We start from the raw sequence: 22,774 nt of genomic DNA on the forward strand, positions 1-22,774 counted from the left end.
AACGAACAGCACGTGACTTGCGGTGAGGGCTGCATATCATTGCAGACTTCAAAGCCAAACGTTGTGGTGCCGCTGACATCGTGGCCTCTCTCCCAGATGAGCTCAATCCCGTGGTCTTGTACACACCAGCTGTGTGGTGAAAAAGGCAGAAGTGCAACTTTCACCTCAGACAGATGAGGAAATTTGGTATCCTAAGAACTTTCTACAGGGGCACATTTGAGAGCATCCTGACCAGCTGCATCACTGCCTGGTATGGGAACTGTACCTCCCTCAATCGCAGGACTCTGCAGAGAGTGGTGTGGACAACCCAGCGCATCTGTAGTTGTGAACTTCCCATGATTCAGGACATTTACAAGAACAGGTGTGAAAAAAGGGCCTGAAGGACCACTGGGGACCCCCAGTCACCCCAACCACAATCTATTCCATTGGCTACCATCCGGGAAACGGTACCACAGCATAAAAGCCAGGACCAACAGGCTCCGGGACAGCTTCTTCCACCAGGCCATCAGACTGATTAACTCATGCTGATTTGAGTGTATTTCCATGTGACATTGACTGTTCTATTTATTATAAATTACTATGAATTCACATTGCACACTTAGACAGAGATGTAAAAATTTTTACTCATGTATGTGAAGGACGTAAGAAATAAAGTCAATTCAATTCAATCTCACACTATAGAAAACTATTACAATGGTCAGGCTGAGTGAGAATGTTTGTCAGCCACAGGAAGAACTCAGGCATGGAAATGATGCTGAGGTAAAGCTAGAAGCTGTACAAAAAGAAGGATGCAGTCAGGAAGAAGCAACAGTAGAGCTCAACTCAAATAAAACAGAGAAGTGAACCAAAGAGAAGGGAAAATGCCCAACTGCAGGAGATGCAGCAACTCTCCATTCCACGTCAACTCTGTCCAGCAAAAGAAGTGAAATGCCACTAATGGAACAGAGTTGGCCGTTATAAGATCTAGTGTCAGTCAAAACCAGTTCTTCAGGAGGTCAAAGAAGTCCATGATTCAGACCGAGACAGCTTGCCTTGAGGCTCTGGATTCAAATAGACAAGGCTGGTGTACTAGTTTAGTTGCAATATGAGGTAGCGACATCAATGGTCCAGAGACTGAGATCAAGCCTGCCTGTTCTCCCTTCCCTTCTCTAACCTCACTGACCAGACTTAGACAAAGTGAGAAATTTTGAGACAACACACATGAGAAAACAAAGAGGATGCACGGTCTCAGACACAGAACAAGATCTTTGTCACCGCTCAAGAGTGGTGAAGCTGTTTGGGTTTCAGACCAGTTCACCAAAGGAACAATAGTCGGGCAGCATGCACCACCCTCATTTGTCACAGAAGATCACGAGGTGACATCAGGTGGAACAGGCGTGCGCTCATGTGTCTTCAAAGTCTATGAAAGGTAGAGGAAGAAATAGAGTGGCCTGATGACGAGAACCAACTACCTGAGGTGGACACACTTGTTCACAAATCTCTATTTGCTCCAACAGTGCCAGGAACCTACACCAGATCAGGTTGTAGGGAGGAAGAGAGAAAACAGAGAATTATAGACCGATTAGCCTGACGGTGGTGGGAAAGATGCTGGAGTCAATTATAAAAGATGAAATTACAACATGTCTGGATAGCAGTAACAGGATCAGTCCGCGTCAGCATGGATTTACGAAGGGGAAATCGTGCTTGACTAATCTTCTGGAATTTTTTGAGGATGTAACTATGAAAATGGACAAGGGAGAGCCAGTGGATGTAGTGTACCTGGACTTTCAGAAAGCCTTTGATAAAGTCCCACATAAGAGATTAGTGGGCAAAATTAGGGCACATGGTATTGGGGGCAGAGTACTGACATGGATTGAAAATTGGCTGGCTGACAGAAAACAAAGAGTAGTGATTAATGGGTCCCTTTCAGAATGGCAGGCGGTGACCAGTGGGGTACCGCAGGGTTCAGTGCTGGGACCGCAGCTGTTTACAATATATATTAATGATTTAGATGAGAGAATTAAAAGTAACATTAGCAAATTTGCCAATGACACAAAGCTGAGTGGCAGTGTGAAATGTGAGGAGGATGTTATGAGAATGCAGGGTGACTTGGACAGGCTGGGTGAGTGGACAGATGCATGGCAGATGCAGTTTAATGTGGATAAATGTGAGGTTATCCACTTTGGTGGCAAGAACAGGAAGGCAGATTATTATCTAAATGGTGTCAAGTTAGGAAAAGGGGAAGTACAACGAGATCTAGGTGTTCTTGTACATCAGTCACTGAAAGCAAGCATGCAAGTACAGCAGGCAGTGAAGAAAGCTAATGGCATGCTGGCCTTCATAACAGGGGAAATTGAGTATCAGAGCAAAGAGGTCCTTCTGCAGCTGTACAGGGCCCTGGTGAAACCACACCTGGAGTACTGTGTGCAGTTTTGGTCTCCAAATTTGAGGAAGGACATTCTTGCTATTGAGGGAGTGCAGCGTAGGTTCACAAGGTTAATTCCTGGGATGGCAGGACTGTCATATGTTGAAAGATTGGAGCGACTGGGCTTGTATACTCTGGAATTTAGAAGGCTGAGAGGGGATCTTATTGAAACATATAAGATTAATAAGGGATTGGACACGCTGGAGGCAGGAAGCATGTTCCCGCTGATGGGTGAGTCCAGAACCAGAGGCCACAGTTTAATAATAAGGGGTAGGCCATTTAGAACGGATTTGAGGAAAAACTTTTTCACCCAGAGAGTGGTGGATATATGGAATGCTCTGCCCCAGAAGGCTGTGGAGGCCAAGTCTCTGGATGCTTTCAAGAAAGAGATGGATAGAGCTCTTAAAGACAGCGGAATCAAAGGTTATGGGGATAAGGCAGGAACTGGATACTGATTGTGGACGATCAGCCATGATCACAGTGAATGGCGGTGCTGGCTCGAAGGGCCAAATGGCCTACTCCTGCACCTATTGTCTATTGTCTATTGTTGTTTATCTGTTCTGCCACAGAGATATACTCCATAGCCTGATGACGAGAACCACTTACCTGAGGTGGACACACTTGTTCACAAATCTCTATTCGCTCCAACACTGCCAGGAACCTACACCAGATCAGGTTGTTTGTCTGTTCTGCCACAGAGATATACTCCATAGCCTGACGGCTTAGGGCAAGTGACGGAAGTGGCAGAATAATCCTCTCACTTTGCCGGAGTGTTCAGGTAGTCTATCCAGACCTCCATTAGATTCTGTGCTTTTTTAAAAAGAGTTCTAACTCGAAATGAAACTGTTCACAAAATGAAACTGTTCTTTAAAAAAAGGGAATTGGTGAAAAAGGATGAAAACAAAGAGACAGAGACCATTAAAAAACAAAGAGAAAGACAGTTATAATGTTGGCAATTTTTTAATGTTTATGTAAGGAGCACAAGTTACATACCATGGGTGAAGTGAACTGAATTGTTCAATTTCAGTGACTAGAATTTCAATTTTGGGGACATATTGGGTTCTGACTACACCAGGGTCCTGAGCAAAAGTCTGTGACAGGTAAGATGTCCCTCTCTTGGAGTAGGGCAGTCGTGGTCCTGCTGCAGAAGAAGGGGATTTTCCCCACCTGAGGAATTGGTGCCTGGTGTCTGTCCATGCCCAGACAATGGCTGATTGCCTGGGTTCCATGCTGTTCTAAATGATCCACCCAGAACAGTCCAAAATGGTCCTGGGTTGGTCCATTCAGGACAACTTCTTCTCATCTGGGACCAGATCCATCTCTTCCGTAATGCTGGCCAGTCAGCTGTCTTTCACTCTCTCGATCAGAAGGTGTTTGACAGGGTGATCATGACTACCTCCTCGAGTCTCTGTGAGCGTTTGACTCAGACTCCATTTTGTTGCCTGTGTCAGTCTGTTGCATGCTGCCACAACGTGCCTGGTTTACAAACAGAGGCAGTGTGCAGTGAGACTCCCAGCAAGGAGAGGCTGATGAAAGGCCAAAATTGCAGTCAATAGGATGAGTTACAATGTAAAAGGTGGACAAAACTGACAAGGGTGAATACAAGACTGAGGTGTTATATTTGAATGCACACAATATATGGAAAATGGTAGATGAACTGGTAGCACAGTTAAAGATTGGCATGTATGACTTTGACTGACTCATGGCTGAAAGAAGATTATAGATCTTAACATCCAAGGATGCATATTGTATCGACAGGGCAGGCAGGTAGGCAGAGGGGATGGGGTGGCTCTGCTAGTAAAATAAATCCAATCATTAGAAAGAGGTGACATTGGATCAGAAGGTGTAGAATCATTGTGGGTAGGGCTAAGGAACTGCCTGGGTAAAAAGACCCTGATGAGAATTACATACAGACCTCCAAACAGTAGCAAACTTGTGGTCTACAAGTTACAACAGGAGATTAAAAAAATGCATGTCAAAAGGGTACTGTTACAATAGTCATGGGGGGGGGGTTCAATATTGGGAAAATCAGGTTGGTGCTGGATCCAAAGAGAGGGAATTTCTAGAGAGCCTATGAGATGGCTTCCTGGAGCAGCGTGTTGTTGAGCCCACAAGGGGATCAGCAATTCCATTGGTGTTGTGGAATGAACCTGGATTGATCGCAGGCAAAGGAACCCTTAGCTGACAGTGTTCATAATATGAAAGAATTCACCATGTAATTCGAGAAGGAGAACCTAAAGTTAGATGTATCAGTATTACAGTGGAGTAAAGGGAATTAGGGGCATGAGAGAGGAGCTGGCCAAGATTGATTAGAAAGGAACACAAGCAGGGATGACAACAGAATAGTAATAGCTGGAATTTTTTGGGAGCATGTTGGAAGGTGCAGGAAATGTACAGCATGCAAACAGGCCTTTTAGCCTATCTAGTCCATGCCAAAGTGTACTTCCAACAAGACTCCACCATATCCCTACTATCCATGGACCGATCCAAACTTCTCTTAGATGTTGAAATCGAGCTCACTTGGACCACTTGTGCTGGCAGCTCACTCCACAATCCCATGACCCCCTGAGTGAAGAAGTTTCCCCTGATGTTCCCCTTAAACTTCTCCCCTTTCACTCTTAGGATGTGACCTCTGGTTGTAGTCCCACCTGACCTCAGTGAAAAAAGCCTGCTTGCATTTATCTGATCTATACCCCTCTTAATATAACCATATAACAATTACAGCACAGAAACAGGCCATCTCGTCCCTTCTAGTCAGTGCTGAACGCTTACTCTCACCTAGTCCCACCGGCCTGCACTCAGCCCATAACCTCCATTCCTTTCCTGTCCATATAGCTATCCAATTCAACTTTAAATGACAACATCGAACCTACCTCAACCACTTCTGCTGGAAGCTCGTTCCACACAGCTAGCACTCTCTGAGTAAAGAAGATCTCCCTCATGTTACCCCTAAACTTTTGCCCTTTAACTCTCAACTCATGTCCTCTTGTTTGAATCTCCCCTACTCTCAATAGAAAAAGCCTATCCACGTCAATTCTATCTATCCCTCTCATAATTTTAAATACCTCTATCAAGTCCCCCCTCAACCTTCTACGCTCCAAAGAATAAAGACCCAACTTGTTCAACCTTTCTCTGTAACTTAGGTGATGAAACCCAGGTAACATTCTAGTAAATCCTCTCTGTACTCTCTCTATTTTGTTGACATCTTCCCTATAATTCAGTGACCAGAACTGTACACAATACTCCAAATTTGGCCTTACCAATGCCTTGTACAATTTCAACATTACATCCCAACTCCTATACTCAATGCTCTGATTTATAAAGGCCAGCATACCAGAAGCTTTCTTCACCACCCTATCCACATGAGATTCCACCTTCAGGGAACTATGCACCATTATTCCTAGATCCCTCTGTTCGACTGCATTCTTCAATGCCCTACCATTTACCATGTATGTCCTATTTTGATTAGTCCTACCAAAATGTAGCACCTCACATTTTTCAGCATTAAACTCCATCTGCCATCTTTCAGCCCACTCTTCTAACTGGCCTAAATCTCTCTGCAAGCTTTGAAAACCTGCTTCATTATCCACAACGCCACCTATCTTAGTATCATCTGCATACTTACTAATCCAATTTACCGCCCCATCATCCAGATCAGTAATGTATATGACAAACAACATTGGACCCAGTACAGATCCCTGAGGCAAACCACTAGTCACCGGCCTCCAGTCTGACAAACAGTTATCCACCACTCCTCTCTGGCGTCTCCCATCCAGCCACTGCTGAATCCATTTTACTACTTCAATATTAATACCTAACGATTGAACCTTCCCAACCAACCTTCCATGTGGAACCTTGTCAAAGGCCTTACTGAAGTCCATATAGACAACATCCACTGCTTTACCCTCGTCAACTTTCCTAGTAACCTCTTCAAAAAATCAATAAGATTTGTCAAACATGACCTTACACGCACAAATCCATGTTGACTGTTCCTAATCAGACCCTGTCTATCCAGATACATATATATACCATCTCTAAGAATACTTTCCATCAATTTACCCACCACTGACGTCAAACTCACAGGCCGATAAATGCTAGGATTACTCTTAGAACCCTCTTTAAACAATGGAACAACATGAGGAATACACCAATCCTCTGGCACCATCCCCATTTCTAATAACATTTGAAATATTTCTGTCAGAGCCCCTGCAATTTCCACACTAACTTCCCTCAAGGTCCTAGGGAATATCCTGTCAGGACCCGGAGACTTATCCACTTTTATATTCCTTAGAAGCGCCAGTACTTGCTATTCTTCTATCAAATTTCCTCTCAATCTCCTTCATTCTAAAGAATACAGTCCAAATCTATTCAATCTTTCCTTATAACTCAGGTCCTCTAGACCTGGCAATATCCTTGTAAATTTTCTCTGCACTCTTTCAGCCCTTGCTTGCATGTTTCCTGTAGGTAGGTTACCAAACGGCACACAATATTCTTAATTAGGCCTCACCAACATGGCAGATGGAATACTGTGTCGGGAAGTGTATAGTCATGCACATTGGTAGAAGAAATAAAAGGGTAGAATATTTTCTAAATGGAGAGAAAATTCAAAATTCTGAGGTGCAGAGGGACTTGGGAGACCTCGAGCAGGGTTCCCTAAAGGTTAATTTGCAGGTTGAGTCAGTGGTGAGAAAGGCAAATATGATGCCAGCATTCATTTTGAGAGGACTAGAATATCAGAGCAAGGATGTAAAGTTGAGCCTTTATAAAGCACTGGTAAGGCCTCACAGAGTGTTGTGAGCAGTTTTGGGCACCTTATCTAGGAAAGGATCTGCTGACATTGAAGAGAGTTCAAAGGAGCTTTACAAAAATGATTCTGGGATTAAAAGTATGAGAAGTGTTTGAGGGCTCTGGGCCCGTATTGACTGGAATTCAGAAGGATGAAGGGGGACCTCATTGAAACCTATCAAATGTTGAAAGGCCTCGATGGAGTAGGTGTGGAGAGAACGTTTCCTATGGTGCGGGAGTCTAAGACTAGAGGACACAGCCTCAGAATAGACAGGTGGTTTTTTAGTATGGAAATGAGGAGGAATTTCTTTGTCCAGAGTGGTGTGGAATTTGTTGACACAGGCAGCTGTGGAAGCCAAGTTATTGGGTATACTTCAAGATTCAAGTACATTGATTATCAAAGAATGTATAAATTATACAACCTTGAGATTTGCTTGTTCACAAGTAGCCACAAAGCTTGGAAGAACCCAATTTAAAGAAATAAAATAAAACTCAAAATAAAAAAGCAACACTTGGTGTGCAAGAGAAAGAAAAAATACACAAATCATGCAAACAAGTGAAGTGAACAACAATTTAAGGCAAAAGAGTCTTGATTAGTCAGGGCATGAAGGGTTACAGAGCGAAGACAAGAGAGAGGGAAAATGGATCAGCCATGATGAATTGGCAGAGTAGAATCAATGGGCCAAAAGGCCTATTTCTGCTCCAATATCTTACGATCACCAAACCTGTTGACCTACAGAGGATGCGAGACTACCAACCGGTCTTCTCAGCCACACTCTCTGCCAGCCAGGGTCAACAGGAGAATGTGCTCTGGTCTTTTAGTGGCTCAGCGGGAGATGGACTCCCTGCCAGAGGATCTAAGACCATTTGCGTGGAGCACCACAGACCTCCTCTATCTGGGGGTCTTCACTGCAGAGACTTGGCCGGCGAACTGGCGGGTCGTAGAGACAGAAGTCTCTGCTGACTGGGATGGTGGCAATCTTCTACCGGGGCAGGGCGTTGGTCATTAGCCTCCACGCCTTGGTACCAGCTGGTCACTCTAGTCCCACCAACTGTATTTGTCACCAGGATCCTGACAAAGTTGGTGGACTTCTTCTGGGGCACACCAGGTACTGTGTCTCTGCTGTGGTCCTGAGTATTCTGATTGCAGAGGGTGGTCGGTCACTGGTGTACGTACATACCCAGCTGGCAGCTCTCTCCCTCAACACCCTCTGAGATGGCACGCACTGGTGACACACTTACTTTGCCTGTGGCATTGCGTAAAGGAGGGCACATGGCTCCCGGTGGCAAGCATCAGCCACGTCACCATGCGGGAGATGCCAGGGTTTCACCAGAAGCTACTGCAGGTCTGGAGTGGGCTCTTCTGGTCAGAGTACTCCACGATGTGTCGAGATGGTTCTCGTACGGGCTTCCGTTGCACATTTCTCACTTCAGTGCCCTCGCCTGCCGTCCGGGCACACTGTGGCAGCCTGGCTTACCATCAGGCAGTGAGGGAGGCCACCAGCGGAAGTCTGTCTGTGCAGGGGTCATTCCCCTGTACATTGGGGACCTGGGGCGGAGGTACAGGGCAGTACTATGTAATAGATTCCTGAGCAGCTTCACTGTTACTCTGTCCACCTGTCTTGTCTGTGGCCGGGAGGAGTCAATGTACCATGCCCCCATGGATGCGAGGGGTTGCAGCCTGTTTGAATATCTGAAGGGGCTGCTACTCAAGTTCTGGCTGCACTTCAGCCCCACGCTCCTGGTTTATGGTCACCCAGTTGGGGTGGGGGAGGGGGTCGCTCAGAGGATGTCCTGGTAGGCTTGCTCTTAGACCTGGCCAAGATGGCCTTTCGTGGGTCCAGGCAGTGGGCTATCCAATGCTCTGCCCCTCGTCCAGTTCTACATCTGTGCCAAGGCGGCCTCGGAGAGGGAGCATGTGATCATTTGGGTTCAATGGGGGATTTCTGAGAACTGTGGCCAAGCAGGGAATTGTGTGCATTATCGATTCCTATAGCTGTATTTTAATTTCAATTCAGTAACCGTATGGTAACCCTAAGCTTTGTATGTCTTTCGTACTTGAATAACGTTGAGTATGTTTATTTCAAAAACAGAGCGGTATCGAGGGAGAATCACGCTGCGGGAGGGAGTTGGGAGGTTACACCTCACTCTATTCTCTGCTGAGCAGTTGGTTAACTTGGTCAGTCCAGCCTAACAGGTCCGAGAGTCTCTTCACACCCCGAACCACGTCCCCCAGTTCCACCACGTCCTTTGACCGCAGTGGGTTCCGAGTGAGGGAGCCGACCAAATCTTGGTTAATGAGGATCCGTGGAACAGAATTCCTCACCATCTCAGACAGACTGGCGAACGGTTCCACCTGAAACAATGCGTTTGATGTGAGGGTCCTTCCACATGGCTGTTCACTACCTCACACCCCACCTACTCACTCAGACACCCCAGAACCTGCACAGGCCACTCCCCATCCACCCAACCCCAACACCATTCCCATGTCACACCTCACCTGCTTGATTAATCACCCAGAAGCTCGGCTTATCACTGCCAGAAAACCCCATCTAACCCCAATCCCCTTACCCCACTTCGCAGCTGCACTAAACTCCCCACACCATGGGTCCGCACTCCACTCTTCAACCCTGACACCTGACCCAACGACCCCATGACCTCAGGACTAGAGGTCAGTGATGAGGCGATGTCCCCTCATCTCTTCCCAAGGTCAAGGACCAGGAGGTGCCCTTCCTGCTCCCTGACGTCAATGACTGGTCAGTGTCCCCTCCCCCACCCCTCCCTGAGGTCAATGACGAGTAGGTGCCCCTCCCCCCAAAGTTCATGATGGGTCAGTGTCCCCTCCCCCCACCCCTCCCCGAGGTCAATGACGAGTCACTGTCCCCTCCTCCTCCCTGATGTCAATGAGTCAGTGTCCCCTCTCCCCTTCCCAAGTCAGTAATGAGGCACTGTCCACTCCCCCTCACTTCTCCTTTCCCAATGTCAATGATGCAGTGACACTCCCTTTCCCTCTTCTCTAGGTCAAATGGGATGTGGCGTTCCCTTCCCTCTCACCCCCACACTTCCCAATGTCAACGACAAGGCGGTGTCCCCTCCTCCTCCTCACCCTGCCTCCTTCCAGAGGTCTGTGCCAAGGCAGTGTCCCGTCCCACTCATTCCCCCCCACCCCTTCCCAAGTTCAATGACGAGGCAGTGTCCCCCCCCCACTCATTCCCCCCCCACCCATTCCCAAGTTCAGTGGTGAGGCAGTGTCCCCTCCCACTCATTCCCCCCCCACCCCTTCCCAAGTTCAGTGGCGAGGCAGTGTCCCCTCCCACTCATTCCTCCCCCACCCCTTCCCAAGTTCAGTGGCGAGGCAGTGTCCCCCGCCCCCCACTCATTCCTCCCCCACCCCTTCCCAAGTTCAATGACGAGGCAGTGTTCCCTCCCCCTCAGCCCACTCATGCCAAGGTCAATGACTTTGTCATTTGCTGATGTTGAGTTTATTGTCCCTGCTTCCTGTTGTCCAACTCATCATTACAAAGTACAAGGTTGATGAACTTAGATCCTGTGACACTACACAGAATTATGACATTGTGGATATTACAGAGCCTTTGCTTTCACAAGGGCAGGAATGGCTCTTGGTTGACGGATATTCTGAGATTTGGTTGCTAAGAGGCAGAGTTTGAGTGGACAGCTAGAGATGTTTTCTTTGGGTGTAAATGGCTATTATGAAAGGCCATAATTGAAAGTAAAACCATAGAAACCATAGAAACTACAGCACAGAAACAGGCCTTTTGGCCCTTCTTGGCTGTGCCGAACCATTTTCTGCCTAGTCCCACTGACCTGCACACGGACCATATCCCTCCATACACCTCCCATCCATGTATCTGTCCAATTTATTCTTAAATGTTAAAAAAGAACCCGCATTTACCACCTCGTCTGGCAGCTCATTCCATACTCCCACCACTCTCTGTGTGAAGAAGCCCCCCCTAATGTTCCCTTTAAACTTTTCACCCCTTACCCTTAACCCATGTCCTCTGGTTTTTTTCTCCCCTTGCCTCAGTGGAAAAAGCCTGCTTGCATTCACTCTATCCATACCCATCATAATTTTATATACCTCTATCAAATCTCCCCTCATTCTTCTACGCTCCGGGGAATAAAGTCCTAACCTATTCAACCTTTCTCTGTAACTGAGTTTCTCAAGTCCTGGCAACATCCTTGTAAACCTTCTCTGCACTCTTTCAACCTTATTTATATCCTCCCCGTAATTTGGTGACCAAAACTGAACACAATACTCCAGATTCGTCCTCACCAATGCCTTATACAACCTCATCATAACATTCCAGCTCTTATACTCAATACTTTGATTAATAAAGGCCAATGTACCAAAAGCTCTCTTTACGACCCTATCTACTTGTGATGCCACTTTTAGGGAATTTTGTATCTGTATTCCCAGATCCCTCTGTTCCACCGCACTCCTCAGTGCCTTACCATTAACCCTGTATTTTCTACCTTGGTTTGTCCTTCCAACGTGCAATACCTCACACTTGTCTGTATTAAACTCCATCTGCCATTTTTCAGCCCATTTTTCCAGCTGGTCCAAGTCCCTCTGCAGGTTCTGAAAACCTTCCTCGCTGTCTACTACACCTCCAATCTTTGTATCATCAGCAAATTTGCTGATCCAATTTACCACATTATCATCCAGATCATTGATATAGATGACAAATAACAATGGACCCAGCACTGATCCCTGTGGCACACCACTAGTCACAGGCCTCCACTCAGAGAAGCAATTCTCTACCACCATCCTTTGGCTTCTACCATTGAGCCAATGTCTAATCCAATTTACCACCTCTCCATGTATACCTAGCGAATGAATTTTCCTAACTAACCTCCCATGCGGGACCTTGTCAAAGGCCTTACTGAAATCCATGTAGACAATATCCACTGTCTTCCCTTCCTCCACTTCATGGTAACCTCCTCGAAAAACTCCAATAGATTGGTCAAACATGACCTACCACCACAAAGCCATGTTGACTCTCCCTAATAAGTCCCTGTCTATCCAAATGCTTGTAGATTCTGTCTCTTAGTACTCCCTCCAATAACTTACCTACTACCGACATTAAACTCACTGGCCTATAATTTCCCGGATTACTTTTCGATCCTTTTTTAAACAACGGAACAACATGAGCCACTCTCCAATCCTCCGGCACCTCACCCGTAGACAGCGACATTTTAAATATTTCTGCCAGGGTCCCCGCAATTTCAACACTAGTCTCCTCCAAGGTCTGAGAGAACACTCTGTCAGGTCCCGGGGATTTATCCACTTTAATTTTCCTCAAGACAGCAAGCACCTCCTCCTTATCAATCTGTACAGTTTCCATGATCTCACTACTTGATTCCCTCAATTCCATAGACTTCATGCCAGCTTCCTTAATAAATACAGACGCAAAAAACCTATTTAAGATCGCCCCCATTTCCTTTGGTTCCGCACATAGGCGACCACTCTGATCTTCAAGAGGACCAATTTTATCCCTTACAATCCTTTTGCTCTTAATATACCTGTAAAAGCTCTTTAGATTATCCTTCACTTTGACTGCCAAGGCAACCTCATGTCTTCTTTTAGCCCTCCTGATTACTTTCTTAAGTATTTTCTTGCACTTCTTATATTCCTCAAGCACCTGATTTACTCCCTGTTTCCTATACATTTCATACAACTCCCTCTTCTTCTTTATCAGAGTTGCAATATCCCTTGACAACCAAGGTTCTTTATTCCTATTCAATTTGCCTTTAATCCTGATAGGAACATACAAACTCTGCACTCTCAAAATTTCCCCTTTGAAGGCTTCCCACCTACCAATCACATCTTTGCCAGAGAACAACCTGTCCCAATCCACGCTTTTTAGATCCTTTCTCATTTCTTCAAATTTGGCCTTCTTCCAGTTCAGAACCTCAACCCTAGGACCAGATCTATCCTTGTCCATGATCAAATTGAAACTAATGGTGTTATGATCACTGGAACCAAAGTGCTCCCCTACACAGACTTCCGTCACTTGCCTAACTCGTTTTCTAACAGGAGATCCAATATTGCATCCCCTCTAGTTGGTCCCTCTATATATTGATTTAGAAAACTTTCCTGAACACATTTTACAAACTCTAAACCATTTATACCCCTAACAGTATGGGAGTCCCAATCAACGTATGGAAAATTAAAATCCCCTACCACCACAACTTTATGTTTCCTGCAGTTGCCTGCTATCTCTCTGCAGATTTGCTCTTCTAGGTCTCATTGACTATTGGGTGGTCTGTAATACAATCCCACTAATGTGGCCATACCTTTCCTGTTTCTCAGCTCCACCCATAAGCTCCACTCAAAGTTCGTATCTGTCACCAGAAATAACCGTGAAATTCATTTTCATTCATTGTAAATGCAACACGAACAATAGAATCAATGAAAGACCACACCTAGCAGGATGGACAAACAACTAACGTGCAAAGGACGACAAACTGCAAATACAAAAGGGAAAATAATAATAATGAATAAGCAGTAAATACAGTCGGCCCTCCTTATCCGCGGGGGACCCCCCCCCCACGGATCCCCAAAGACACGGATGTTCATGTCCCTTATATAAAATGGCGTAGTACTTGCATATAACCTACGCACATCCTCCCGTACACTTTGAATCATCTCTAGATTACTTATAATACCTAATACGATGTAAATACTATGTAAATAGTTGATACACTGTATTGTTTAGGGAAGAATGACAAGAAAAAGAAGTCTGTACATGTTCAGTACAGACGCAACCATCGTAGCTCTTCTGGGAACAATGATGCTGCCCTGGCATCAGCCGATCCTGACTCTCCTGTGATCTTTAAGTTTTTGAGTAGCTTTGACCACTTAATTGCTTTTTTTCACAGAACAAATTAGTGACCGAACAAGACACGAAGCGAACAATGCTGAAACAACGAGTGCTGCAGAGAGAACTTCCAGGTTTTCCCAATCCGCGGTTGGTTGAATCCGCGCGTGCAGAACCTGCGGATAAGGGGGGCTGACTGTATTGAGAGTATCAGATGAAGAACCCTTGAAAGTGAGCCTATAGGTTGTGGGAACAGTTCAGTATTAGGGTGAGCGAAGGTATCCTGTCTGGTTCAAGAGCCAGATGGTTGAAGGGTAGTAACTTTTCCTGAACCTGGTGGGTCTTGCGGCTCCTGTACTTCCTTTCAGACGGAAGCAGCGAGAGGATCTGGGTGGTGAGGAGGGGGGTAGATGCTGCTTTCCTCCAAGAGCACTTCATGTAGAGGGGCTCCGTGGAGGGGAGGGTTTACTCCATAAGAGCAGAAGAAATAGAGCACAATTAGGCCACTCAGCCCATCAAGCCTGGTCTACCACTTGATCATAGCTGATCCATTTCCCTCTTAACCCCACTCTCCTGCTTTTCTCCGTAACCTTTTACGCTCTGCCTCATTAACATTCTATCAACCTCTGCCTTAAATATACCCAATGACTTGGGCTCCACAGCCACCTGTGGCAATGAATTCCACAGATTCACAACTCACTGGCTAAAGAAATTCCTTCTCATCTCCATTTTATATGGACATCCCTCTATTCGGAGGTTGTGTTAGATTAGCCCACCATAGAAAGCATCCTCTCCATATCCACTCTATCCAGGCCTTTCAATATTCATAGATTTCCACAAGGTCACTCCACATTCTTCTGAATTCCTGAGTACAGTTCAAACCCTCCTCATATACTGTTGAGGGGCAATGGCCTACCTGGGGGAAGCAACAGTGGCCACGCCTCTGGCACAGAGTCTGGCCCTGTGGCTCAGAAGGGTAGGGAAAGGAAGAGGATGGCAGCAGTGATAGAGGACTCTAGAGTTAGGGGGTCAGACAGGCGATTCTGTGGACGCAGGAAAGAAGCACGGATGGTAGTTTGCCTCCCAGGTGTCAGGGTCTGGGATGTTTCTGATCGCATCCACGATATCCTGAAGTGGGAAGGAGAACAGCCAGAGGTCGTGGTACATATTGGTACCAATGACATAGGAGGGAAAAGGGAAGATGTCCTGAAAGCAGACTACAGAGAGTTGGGAAGGAAGTTGAGAAGCAGGACCACAAAGGTAGTCATCTTGGGATTACTGCCTGTGCCACGTGACAGTGAGTATAGGAATAGAGTGAGGTGGAGGATAAATGCGTGACTGAGGGATTGCAGCAGGGTGCAGGGATTCAGATTTCTGGTTCATTGGGACCTCTTTTGGGGCAAAAGTGACCTGTACAAAAAGGACGGATTGCACTTGAATCCCAGGAGGCCCAATATCCTGGCAGGGAAGTTTGCAAAGGCTATTGGGGAGAGTTTAAACTCGGATTGCTGGGGGGTGGGAACCAAGTGAAGAGACAGAGGAAGAGGTGGTTGACTCACACATAGAGAAAGCTTGGGGACAGTGCAAGAGGGAGGATAGGCAGGTGATAAAGAAGGGACATGCTCAAATCGATGGTTTGAGGTGTGTCTATTTTAATGCAAGGAGTATTACGAACAAAGTGGATGAACTTAAGAGTGTGGATCAGTACTTGGAGATATGATGTGGTGGCCATTACAGAGACTTGGATGGCTCAGGGGCAGGAATGGTTACTTCAAGTGCTAGGTTTTAGATGTTTCAGAAAGGACAGGGAGGGAGGCAAAAAAGATGGGGGCGTGGCACTGTTGATCAGAGATAGTGTCATGGCTGCAGAAAAGGAGGAGGTAATGGAGGGATTGTCTACTGAGTCTCTGTGGGTGGAAGTTAGGAACAGGAAGGGGTCAATAACTCTACTAGGTGTTTTTTATAGACCACCCAATAATAACAAGGACATTGAGGAGCAGACAGGACGACAGATTTTGGAAAGGTGTAATAATAACTAAGTTGTCGTGGTGGAAGATTTTAATTTTCCAAATATTGATTGGCATCTCCCGAGAGCAAGGGGTTTAGATGGGGTGGGGTTTAAATTAACCTGGTCAGGTGTTAGATCTTTCAGTGGGAGAGCATTTTGGAGACAGTGATCACAATTCTATCTCCTTTACCATAGCATTGAAGAGGGATAGGAACAGACAAGTTAGGAAAGCATTTAATTGGAGTAAGGGGAAATATAAGGCTATCAGGCAGGAACTTGGTAGCATAAATTGGGAACAGATGTTCTCAGGGAAATGTGGCAAATGTTCAAGGGATATTTGTGTGGAGTTCTGCATAGGTACATTCCAATGAGACAGGGGAAGGACGGTAGGATACAGGAACCGTGGTGTACAAAGGCTGCTGCAAATCTAGTCAAGAAAAAAAGAAGAGCTTAAAAAGGTTCAAAAAACTAGGTAATGATAGAGATCAAGAAGATTATAAGGCTAGCAGGAAGGAGCTTAAGAAAGAAATTAGGAGGGCCAAAAAGGGCCATGAGAAGGCCTTGGCAGACAGGATTAAGGAAAACACCAAGGCATTCTACAAGTATGTGAAGAGCAAGAGGATAAGATATGAGAGAATTGGACCAATCAAGTGTGACAGTGGAAAAGTGTGTATGGAACCGAAGGAGATAGCAGAGGTACTTAATGAGTACTTTGCTTCAGTATTCACTACAGAAAAGGATCTTGGCAATTGTAGGGGTGACTTACAGCGGACTGAAAAGCTTGAGCATATAGATAGTAAGAGAGAGGGTGTGCTGGAGCTTTTGGAATACATCAAGTTGGAAAACATCACTGGGACCGGATGAGATGTACCCCAGGCTACTGTGGGAAGTGAGGTAGGAGATTGCTGAGACTCTGGTGATGATCTTTGCATCATCAATGGGGATGGGAGAGGTTTCGCAGGATTGGATGGTTGTGGATGTTGCTCCCTTATTCAAGAAAGGGTGTAGAAATACTCCAGAAAATTATCGATCGGTGAGTCTTAACTCAGTTGTTGGTAAGCTGATGGGGAAGATCCTGAAAGGCAGGATTTATGAACATTTGGAGAGGAATAGTCAGCATGGTTTTGTCAAGGGCAGGTCGTGCCTTACGAGCTTGATTGAATTTTTTGAGGATATGACTAAACACATTGATGAAGGTAGAGCAGTAGATGTACTGTATATAGATTTTAGCAAGGCATTTGATAAGGTACTCCATGCAAGGCTGAGTGAGAAAGTAAGGAGGCATGGGATCCAAGGGGACATTGCTTTGTGGATCCAGAACTGGCTTGTCCACAGAAGGCAAAGAATGGTTGTAGATGGGTCATATTCTGCATGGAGGTCAGTGACCAGTGGTGTGCCTCAGGGATCTGTTCTGGGATCCCTACTCTTCGTGATTTTCATAAATGACCTGGATGAAGAAGTGGAGGGATGGGTTAGTAAATTTGCTGATGACACAAAGGTTGGGGGTGGTGTGGATAGTGTGGAGGGCTGTCAGAGGTTACAGTGGGATATTGATAGGATGCAAAACTGGGCTGAGAAGTGGCAGATGGAGTTCAACCCACATAAGTGTGAGGTGGTTTATTTTGGTAGGTCAAATATGAGGGCGGAATATAATAATGGTAAGACTCTTGGCAGTGTAGAAGATCAGCGGGATCTTGGGGTCCGAATCCATAGGACACTCAAAGCTGTTGCGCAGGTTGTCTCTGTGGTTAAGAAGACGTACGGTGTATTGGCCTTCATCAACCGTGGGATTGAGTTTAAGAGCCGAGAGGTAATGTTGCAGCTATATAGGACCCTGGTCAGACCCCACTTGGAGTACTGTGGTCAGTTCTGGTCACCTCACTACAGGAGGGATGTGGAAACCATAGAAAGGGTGCAGAGGAGATTTACAAGGATGTTGCCTGGATTGGGGAGCATGCCTCATGAGAATAAGTGGAGTGAACTTGGCCTTTTTTCCTTGGAGCGACGGAGGATGAGAGGTAACCTGATAGAGGTGTACAAGATGATGAGAGGCATTGATTGTGTGGATCGTCAGAGGCTTTTCCCCAGGGTTGAAATGACTAGCGTGAGAGGGCAGAGTTTTAAGGTATTTGGAAGGAGGTACAGAGGAGATGTCAGGGGTAAGTTTTTTACGGAGAGACTGATGCATGCGTGGAATGGGCTGCCGGCGACAGTTGTGGGGGCGGAAACGATAGGGTCTTTTAAGAGACTCCTGGACAGGTACATGGAGCTTAGAAAAATAGAGGGCTATGGGTAACCCCAGGTAATTCCAAATGTAAGGACATGTTCGGCACAGCTTTGTGGGCCGAGAGACCTGTATTGTTTCTTCTATATGAGAAGTCTTTCAATTCTGGAATCATTTTCATGCACCTCCTTTGAACCTTCTCCAATGTCAGTACAGCCTTTCCTAGATAAGGGATCCAAGACTCCCAGAGAGACTGCTCCAGTTCCTTACAAAGTGTTAGCGTACTCTGAAACTTTTCGATGATTTTAAATTCCCTGACCCCCACCGCTTTATTTTCACCATGGATGTCCAGTCCCTATATACTTCCATCCCCCACCAGGAAGGTCTCAAAGCTCTCCGCTTCTTTTTGGATTCCAGACCTAATCAGTTCCCCTCTACCATCAATCTGCTCTGTCTAGCGGAATTAGTCCTTACTCTTAATAATTTCTCCTTTGGCTCCTCCCAATTCTTCCAAACTAAAGGTGTAGCTATGGGCACCTGTATGGGTACCAGCTATGCCTGCCTTTTTGTTGGCTTTGTGGAACAATCCATGTTCCAAGCCTACACTGGTGTCTGTCCCCCACTTTTCCTTCGCTACGACTGCATTGGCGCTGTTTCCTGCATGCATGCTGAGCTCGTTGACTTCATTAACTTTGCCCCCAACTTTCACCCTGCCCTCAAGTTTACCTGGTCTATTTCCAACACCTCCCTCCCGTTTCTAGATATTTCTGTCTCTATCTCTGGAGACAGATTATCTACCGATGTCTACTACAAGCCTACAGACTCTCACAGCTACCTGGACTATTCCTCTTCTCACCCTATCTCTTGCAAAAATGCCATCCCCTTCTCGCAATTCCTCCATCTCCGCCGCATCTGCTCTCAGGATGAGGCTTTTCATTCCAGGACAAAGGAGATGTCCTCCTTTTTTAAAGAAAGGGGCTTCTCTTCCTCCACCATCAACTCTGCTCTCAAATGCATCTCTTCCATTTCACGCACATCTGCTCTCACCCCATCCTCCTGCCACCCCACTAGGAATATGGTTCTCCTGGTCCTCACCTACCACCCCACCAGCCTCCGGGTCCAACATATAATTCTCCGTAACTTCCGTCACCTCCAACGGGATCCCACCACTAAGCACATCTTTCCCTCCCCGCCCCTCCCCCCACTTTCTGCAGGGATCGCTCCCTACGCAACTCCCTTGTCCATTCGTCCCCCCATCCCTTCGCACCGATCTCCCTCCTGGCACTTATCCTTGTAAGTGGAACAAGTGCTACACATGCCCTTACACTTCCTCCCTCACCACCATTCAGGGCCCCAAACAGTCCTTCTAGATGAGGCAACACTTCACCTGTGAGCCGGCTGGGGTGATATACTGCGTCCGGTGCTCCCGATGTGGTCTTCTATGTATTGGTGAGACCCAACGCAGACTGGGAGATCATTTCGCTGAATACCTACGCTCTGTTCGCCAGAGAAAGCAGGATCTCCCAGGGGCCACACATTTTAATTCCACATCACATTCCCATTCTGATATGTCTATCCACGGCCTCCTCTACCGTAAAGATGAAGCCACACTCAGGTTGGAGGAACAACACCTTATATTCTGTCTGGGTAGCCTCCAACCTAATGGTATGAACATTGACTTCTCTAACTTCCGCTAATGCCCCATCTCCCCCTCGTACCCCATCCGTTATTTATTTATATACACACATTCTTTTTCTCTCTCTCCTTTTTCTCCCTCTGTCCCTCTGACTATACCCCTTGCCCATCCTCTGGGTTCCCCCCCCCACCTTTTCTTTCTCCCTAGGCCTCCTGTCCCATGATCCTCTCATATCCCTTTTGCTAATCAACTGTCCAGCTCTTGGCTCCATCCCTCCCCCTCCTGTCTTCTCCTATCATTTTGCATCTCCCCCTCCCCCTCCCCCTCCCACTTTCAAATCTCTTACTAGCTTTTCTTTCAGTTAGTCCTGACGAAGGGTCTCGGCCCGAAACGTCAACTGTACCTCTTCCTAGAGATGCTGCCCGGCCTGCTGTGTTCACCGGCAACTTTTATGTGTGTTGCTTGAAATTCCAGAATCTGCAGATTTCCCAGTGTTAGCGTATGTCCTTGGTTTTATATTCTATTTCTCTCGAAATGAATGCCAAAATCGCATTTACCTTCCTCATCACTGACTCAACCTGCCAAATATCCTTTTGGAATTCTGCACGAGGACTCCCAAATCCCTTTGCATCTCGAATTTTTGAATTTTCTGTCATTTTAGAAAATAGTCTGCAATTTTATTTCTGCTACCAAAGTGCATGACCATACACTTCCCAACATTGTAATCCATTTGCCAGTTCTTTGCCCATTCTCCTAAATTGTCTCAGTCCTTCTGTAGCCTCTCTGCTTCCTCAACACTACCTGCCCCTCCACCTATCTTTGTATCGTCCAGAACCTGGCACACAAAGCCATCAATTCAGTCGTGTAAATGATTGATAACATAGCATAAAAAGAAGAAGTAGTCCTAACACAGACACCTGTGGAATACCACGAGTTACCCGCAGCCAACCAGGAAAGGCTCCCTTTATTCCCACTCTTTGCCTCCTTCTAACCAGCCAATGTTCCATCCCTGTGAGTATATTTCCTGTAATACCATGGGCTCCTAACTTGTTAAGCAGTCTCATGTCTGGCGCCTTGTCAAAAGCTTTCTGAAAATCCAAGTACACAACATCTATCCAATTCCCCTTTGACTATCCTTCTTGATACTTCTTCAAAGAATTACAGTAGATTTATCAGACAAGATTTTCCCTTAAGGAAACCATGTTGACTTTGGGCAATTTTTCAAGTACACTGAAGTCACATCCTTATCAATTGACTCCAACATCATCCCAACCACTAGGTTAGACTAACTGGCTTATAATTTTCTATCTTCTACCTCTCTCCCTTCTTGAAGTGTGAAGTGATATTTGCAAATTTTCAGTCCTTTGGAACCATACCCCAATCTTGTGATTCTTTAAAGATCATTACTAAAGCCTCCACAATCTCTTCAGCCACCTCTTTCAGAATTCTGGGGTGTAGACCATCTGGTCCAGGTGATGTACCAACCTTCAGACCTTCCAGTTTCCAAGAACCTTATCCCTAGTAGTGGTAACTTCAGGCACTTCATGACTCCTGACCCCTGGAACTTTTACCATACTGCTGGTGTCTTCCACGGTGAAGACTGATGCAAAATCACTCAGCTCCTGACCTTATCACTCCTTGGTCCATACATGGACCAAAGAACTAAATACCAGACGTGAGGTGAGAGTGATAGCCCTTGATATCAAGGCAGCATTTGACCGTATAAGGCATCAAGGTGCCCTAGCTAAAACGGAGTCAATAGAAATTAGTGGAAAAACCCTCCACTGGTTGGAATCATACCTGACACAAAGGAAGATGGTTGTGGTGGTTGGAGGTCAATCATCTCATCCTCAGGACATCACTGCAGGAGTTCCTCAGGGAAGTGTCCTAGGATCAACCATCTTCAGCTGCTTCATCAATGATCTTCCTTCTGTCATAAGGTCGGAAGTGGGGATATTTGCAGATGACTGAACAATGTTCTGCACCATTCATGACTCCTCAGATAGTGAAACAGTTCATACCCAAATGCAGTAAGACCTGGACAATATCCAGGCTTGAGCTGACAAGTGGCAAGAAACATCCAAGCCATACAAGTACCAGGCAAGAGAGGCTCTAACCATTGTCCTTTGACATTCAATAGCATCATCATCACTGAATCCCCTACTATCAAACCCTGGGGGGGTTACCATTGACAGGAAACTGAACTGGTCTAGCCATATAAACATCGTGGCTACCACAGCAGGTCAAAGGTTAGGAATCCTGAGGCGTGATCCTCCCCAAAGCCTGTCCACCATCTACAAGGCTGAGGTCAGGAGGTGACACCATCCCATACAAGGCAGCCCACTTGGTTGGTACCCCTTCCACAAGCATCCAATCCCTCCACCATCGACCAACAGTTGCAGCAGTGTGTACTAGCTACAAGATGCACTGCAACAACACACCAAAGTTCCTAAGGCAGCACCTTCCAGACCCATGACCACTACCATCTAGAAGGACGAGAACAGCAGATACCTGGGAAAACCACCACTTGAAAATACCCCTCCAAGTCATTCACCATCCTGACTTGGAAACATTCCTTCTTTGTCACCGAGTCCAAATCATGGAATTCCCTCCGTAACAGCACTGTGGGTGTACCTACACCTCAGGGACTGCAGCGGTTCAAGAAGGCAGCTCATCACCACCTTCTCAAGGGCAACTAGGGATGGGCAATAAATGCTGGCTTAGCTGGTGATGCCCACATCCGGAAATGAATAAATTAAAAAAAATACTTATTCAGTTCACCTGTCATTTCCTTGTTCCCCAACTACTACCTTTCTAGCATTGTTTTCCAGGGATCCAATATCTACTCTCATCTCTGTTTTACTCTTTATATATC

At 46.1% G+C, this 22,774-nt stretch overlaps 1 protein-coding gene across 10 annotated transcripts in view; it reads right to left on the reverse strand.

The window, feature by feature from the left end:
- Positions 1 to 22,774, reverse strand: part of sirt3 (sirtuin 3) — an 89,918-nt gene that overhangs the window by 197 nt on the left and 66,947 nt on the right. For 5 of the 10 annotated variants that reach the window (XM_072272937.1, XM_072272935.1, XM_072272932.1 and 2 more), the window contains one exon: positions 3,790 to 9,545. The exons of 1 other annotated variant lie outside the window; for it this stretch is intronic. In XM_072272937.1, coding sequence (XP_072129038.1) covers positions 9,339 to 9,545 — 207 coding nt within the window. In that variant the 3' untranslated portion in view covers positions 3,790 to 9,338. Of the gene's footprint in view, positions 1 to 3,358; positions 9,546 to 21,699; positions 21,830 to 22,774 lie in introns of those variants that run through there. 4 more of the 10 variants (XR_011887823.1, XR_011887824.1, XR_011887822.1 and 1 more) reach the window with 4 other exon arrangements.

Source organism: Mobula birostris, chromosome 11 (genome assembly GCF_030028105.1).
Source record: "Mobula birostris isolate sMobBir1 chromosome 11, sMobBir1.hap1, whole genome shotgun sequence".
In the NCBI taxonomy this organism is placed as follows: Eukaryota; Metazoa; Chordata; class Chondrichthyes; order Myliobatiformes; family Myliobatidae; genus Mobula; species Mobula birostris.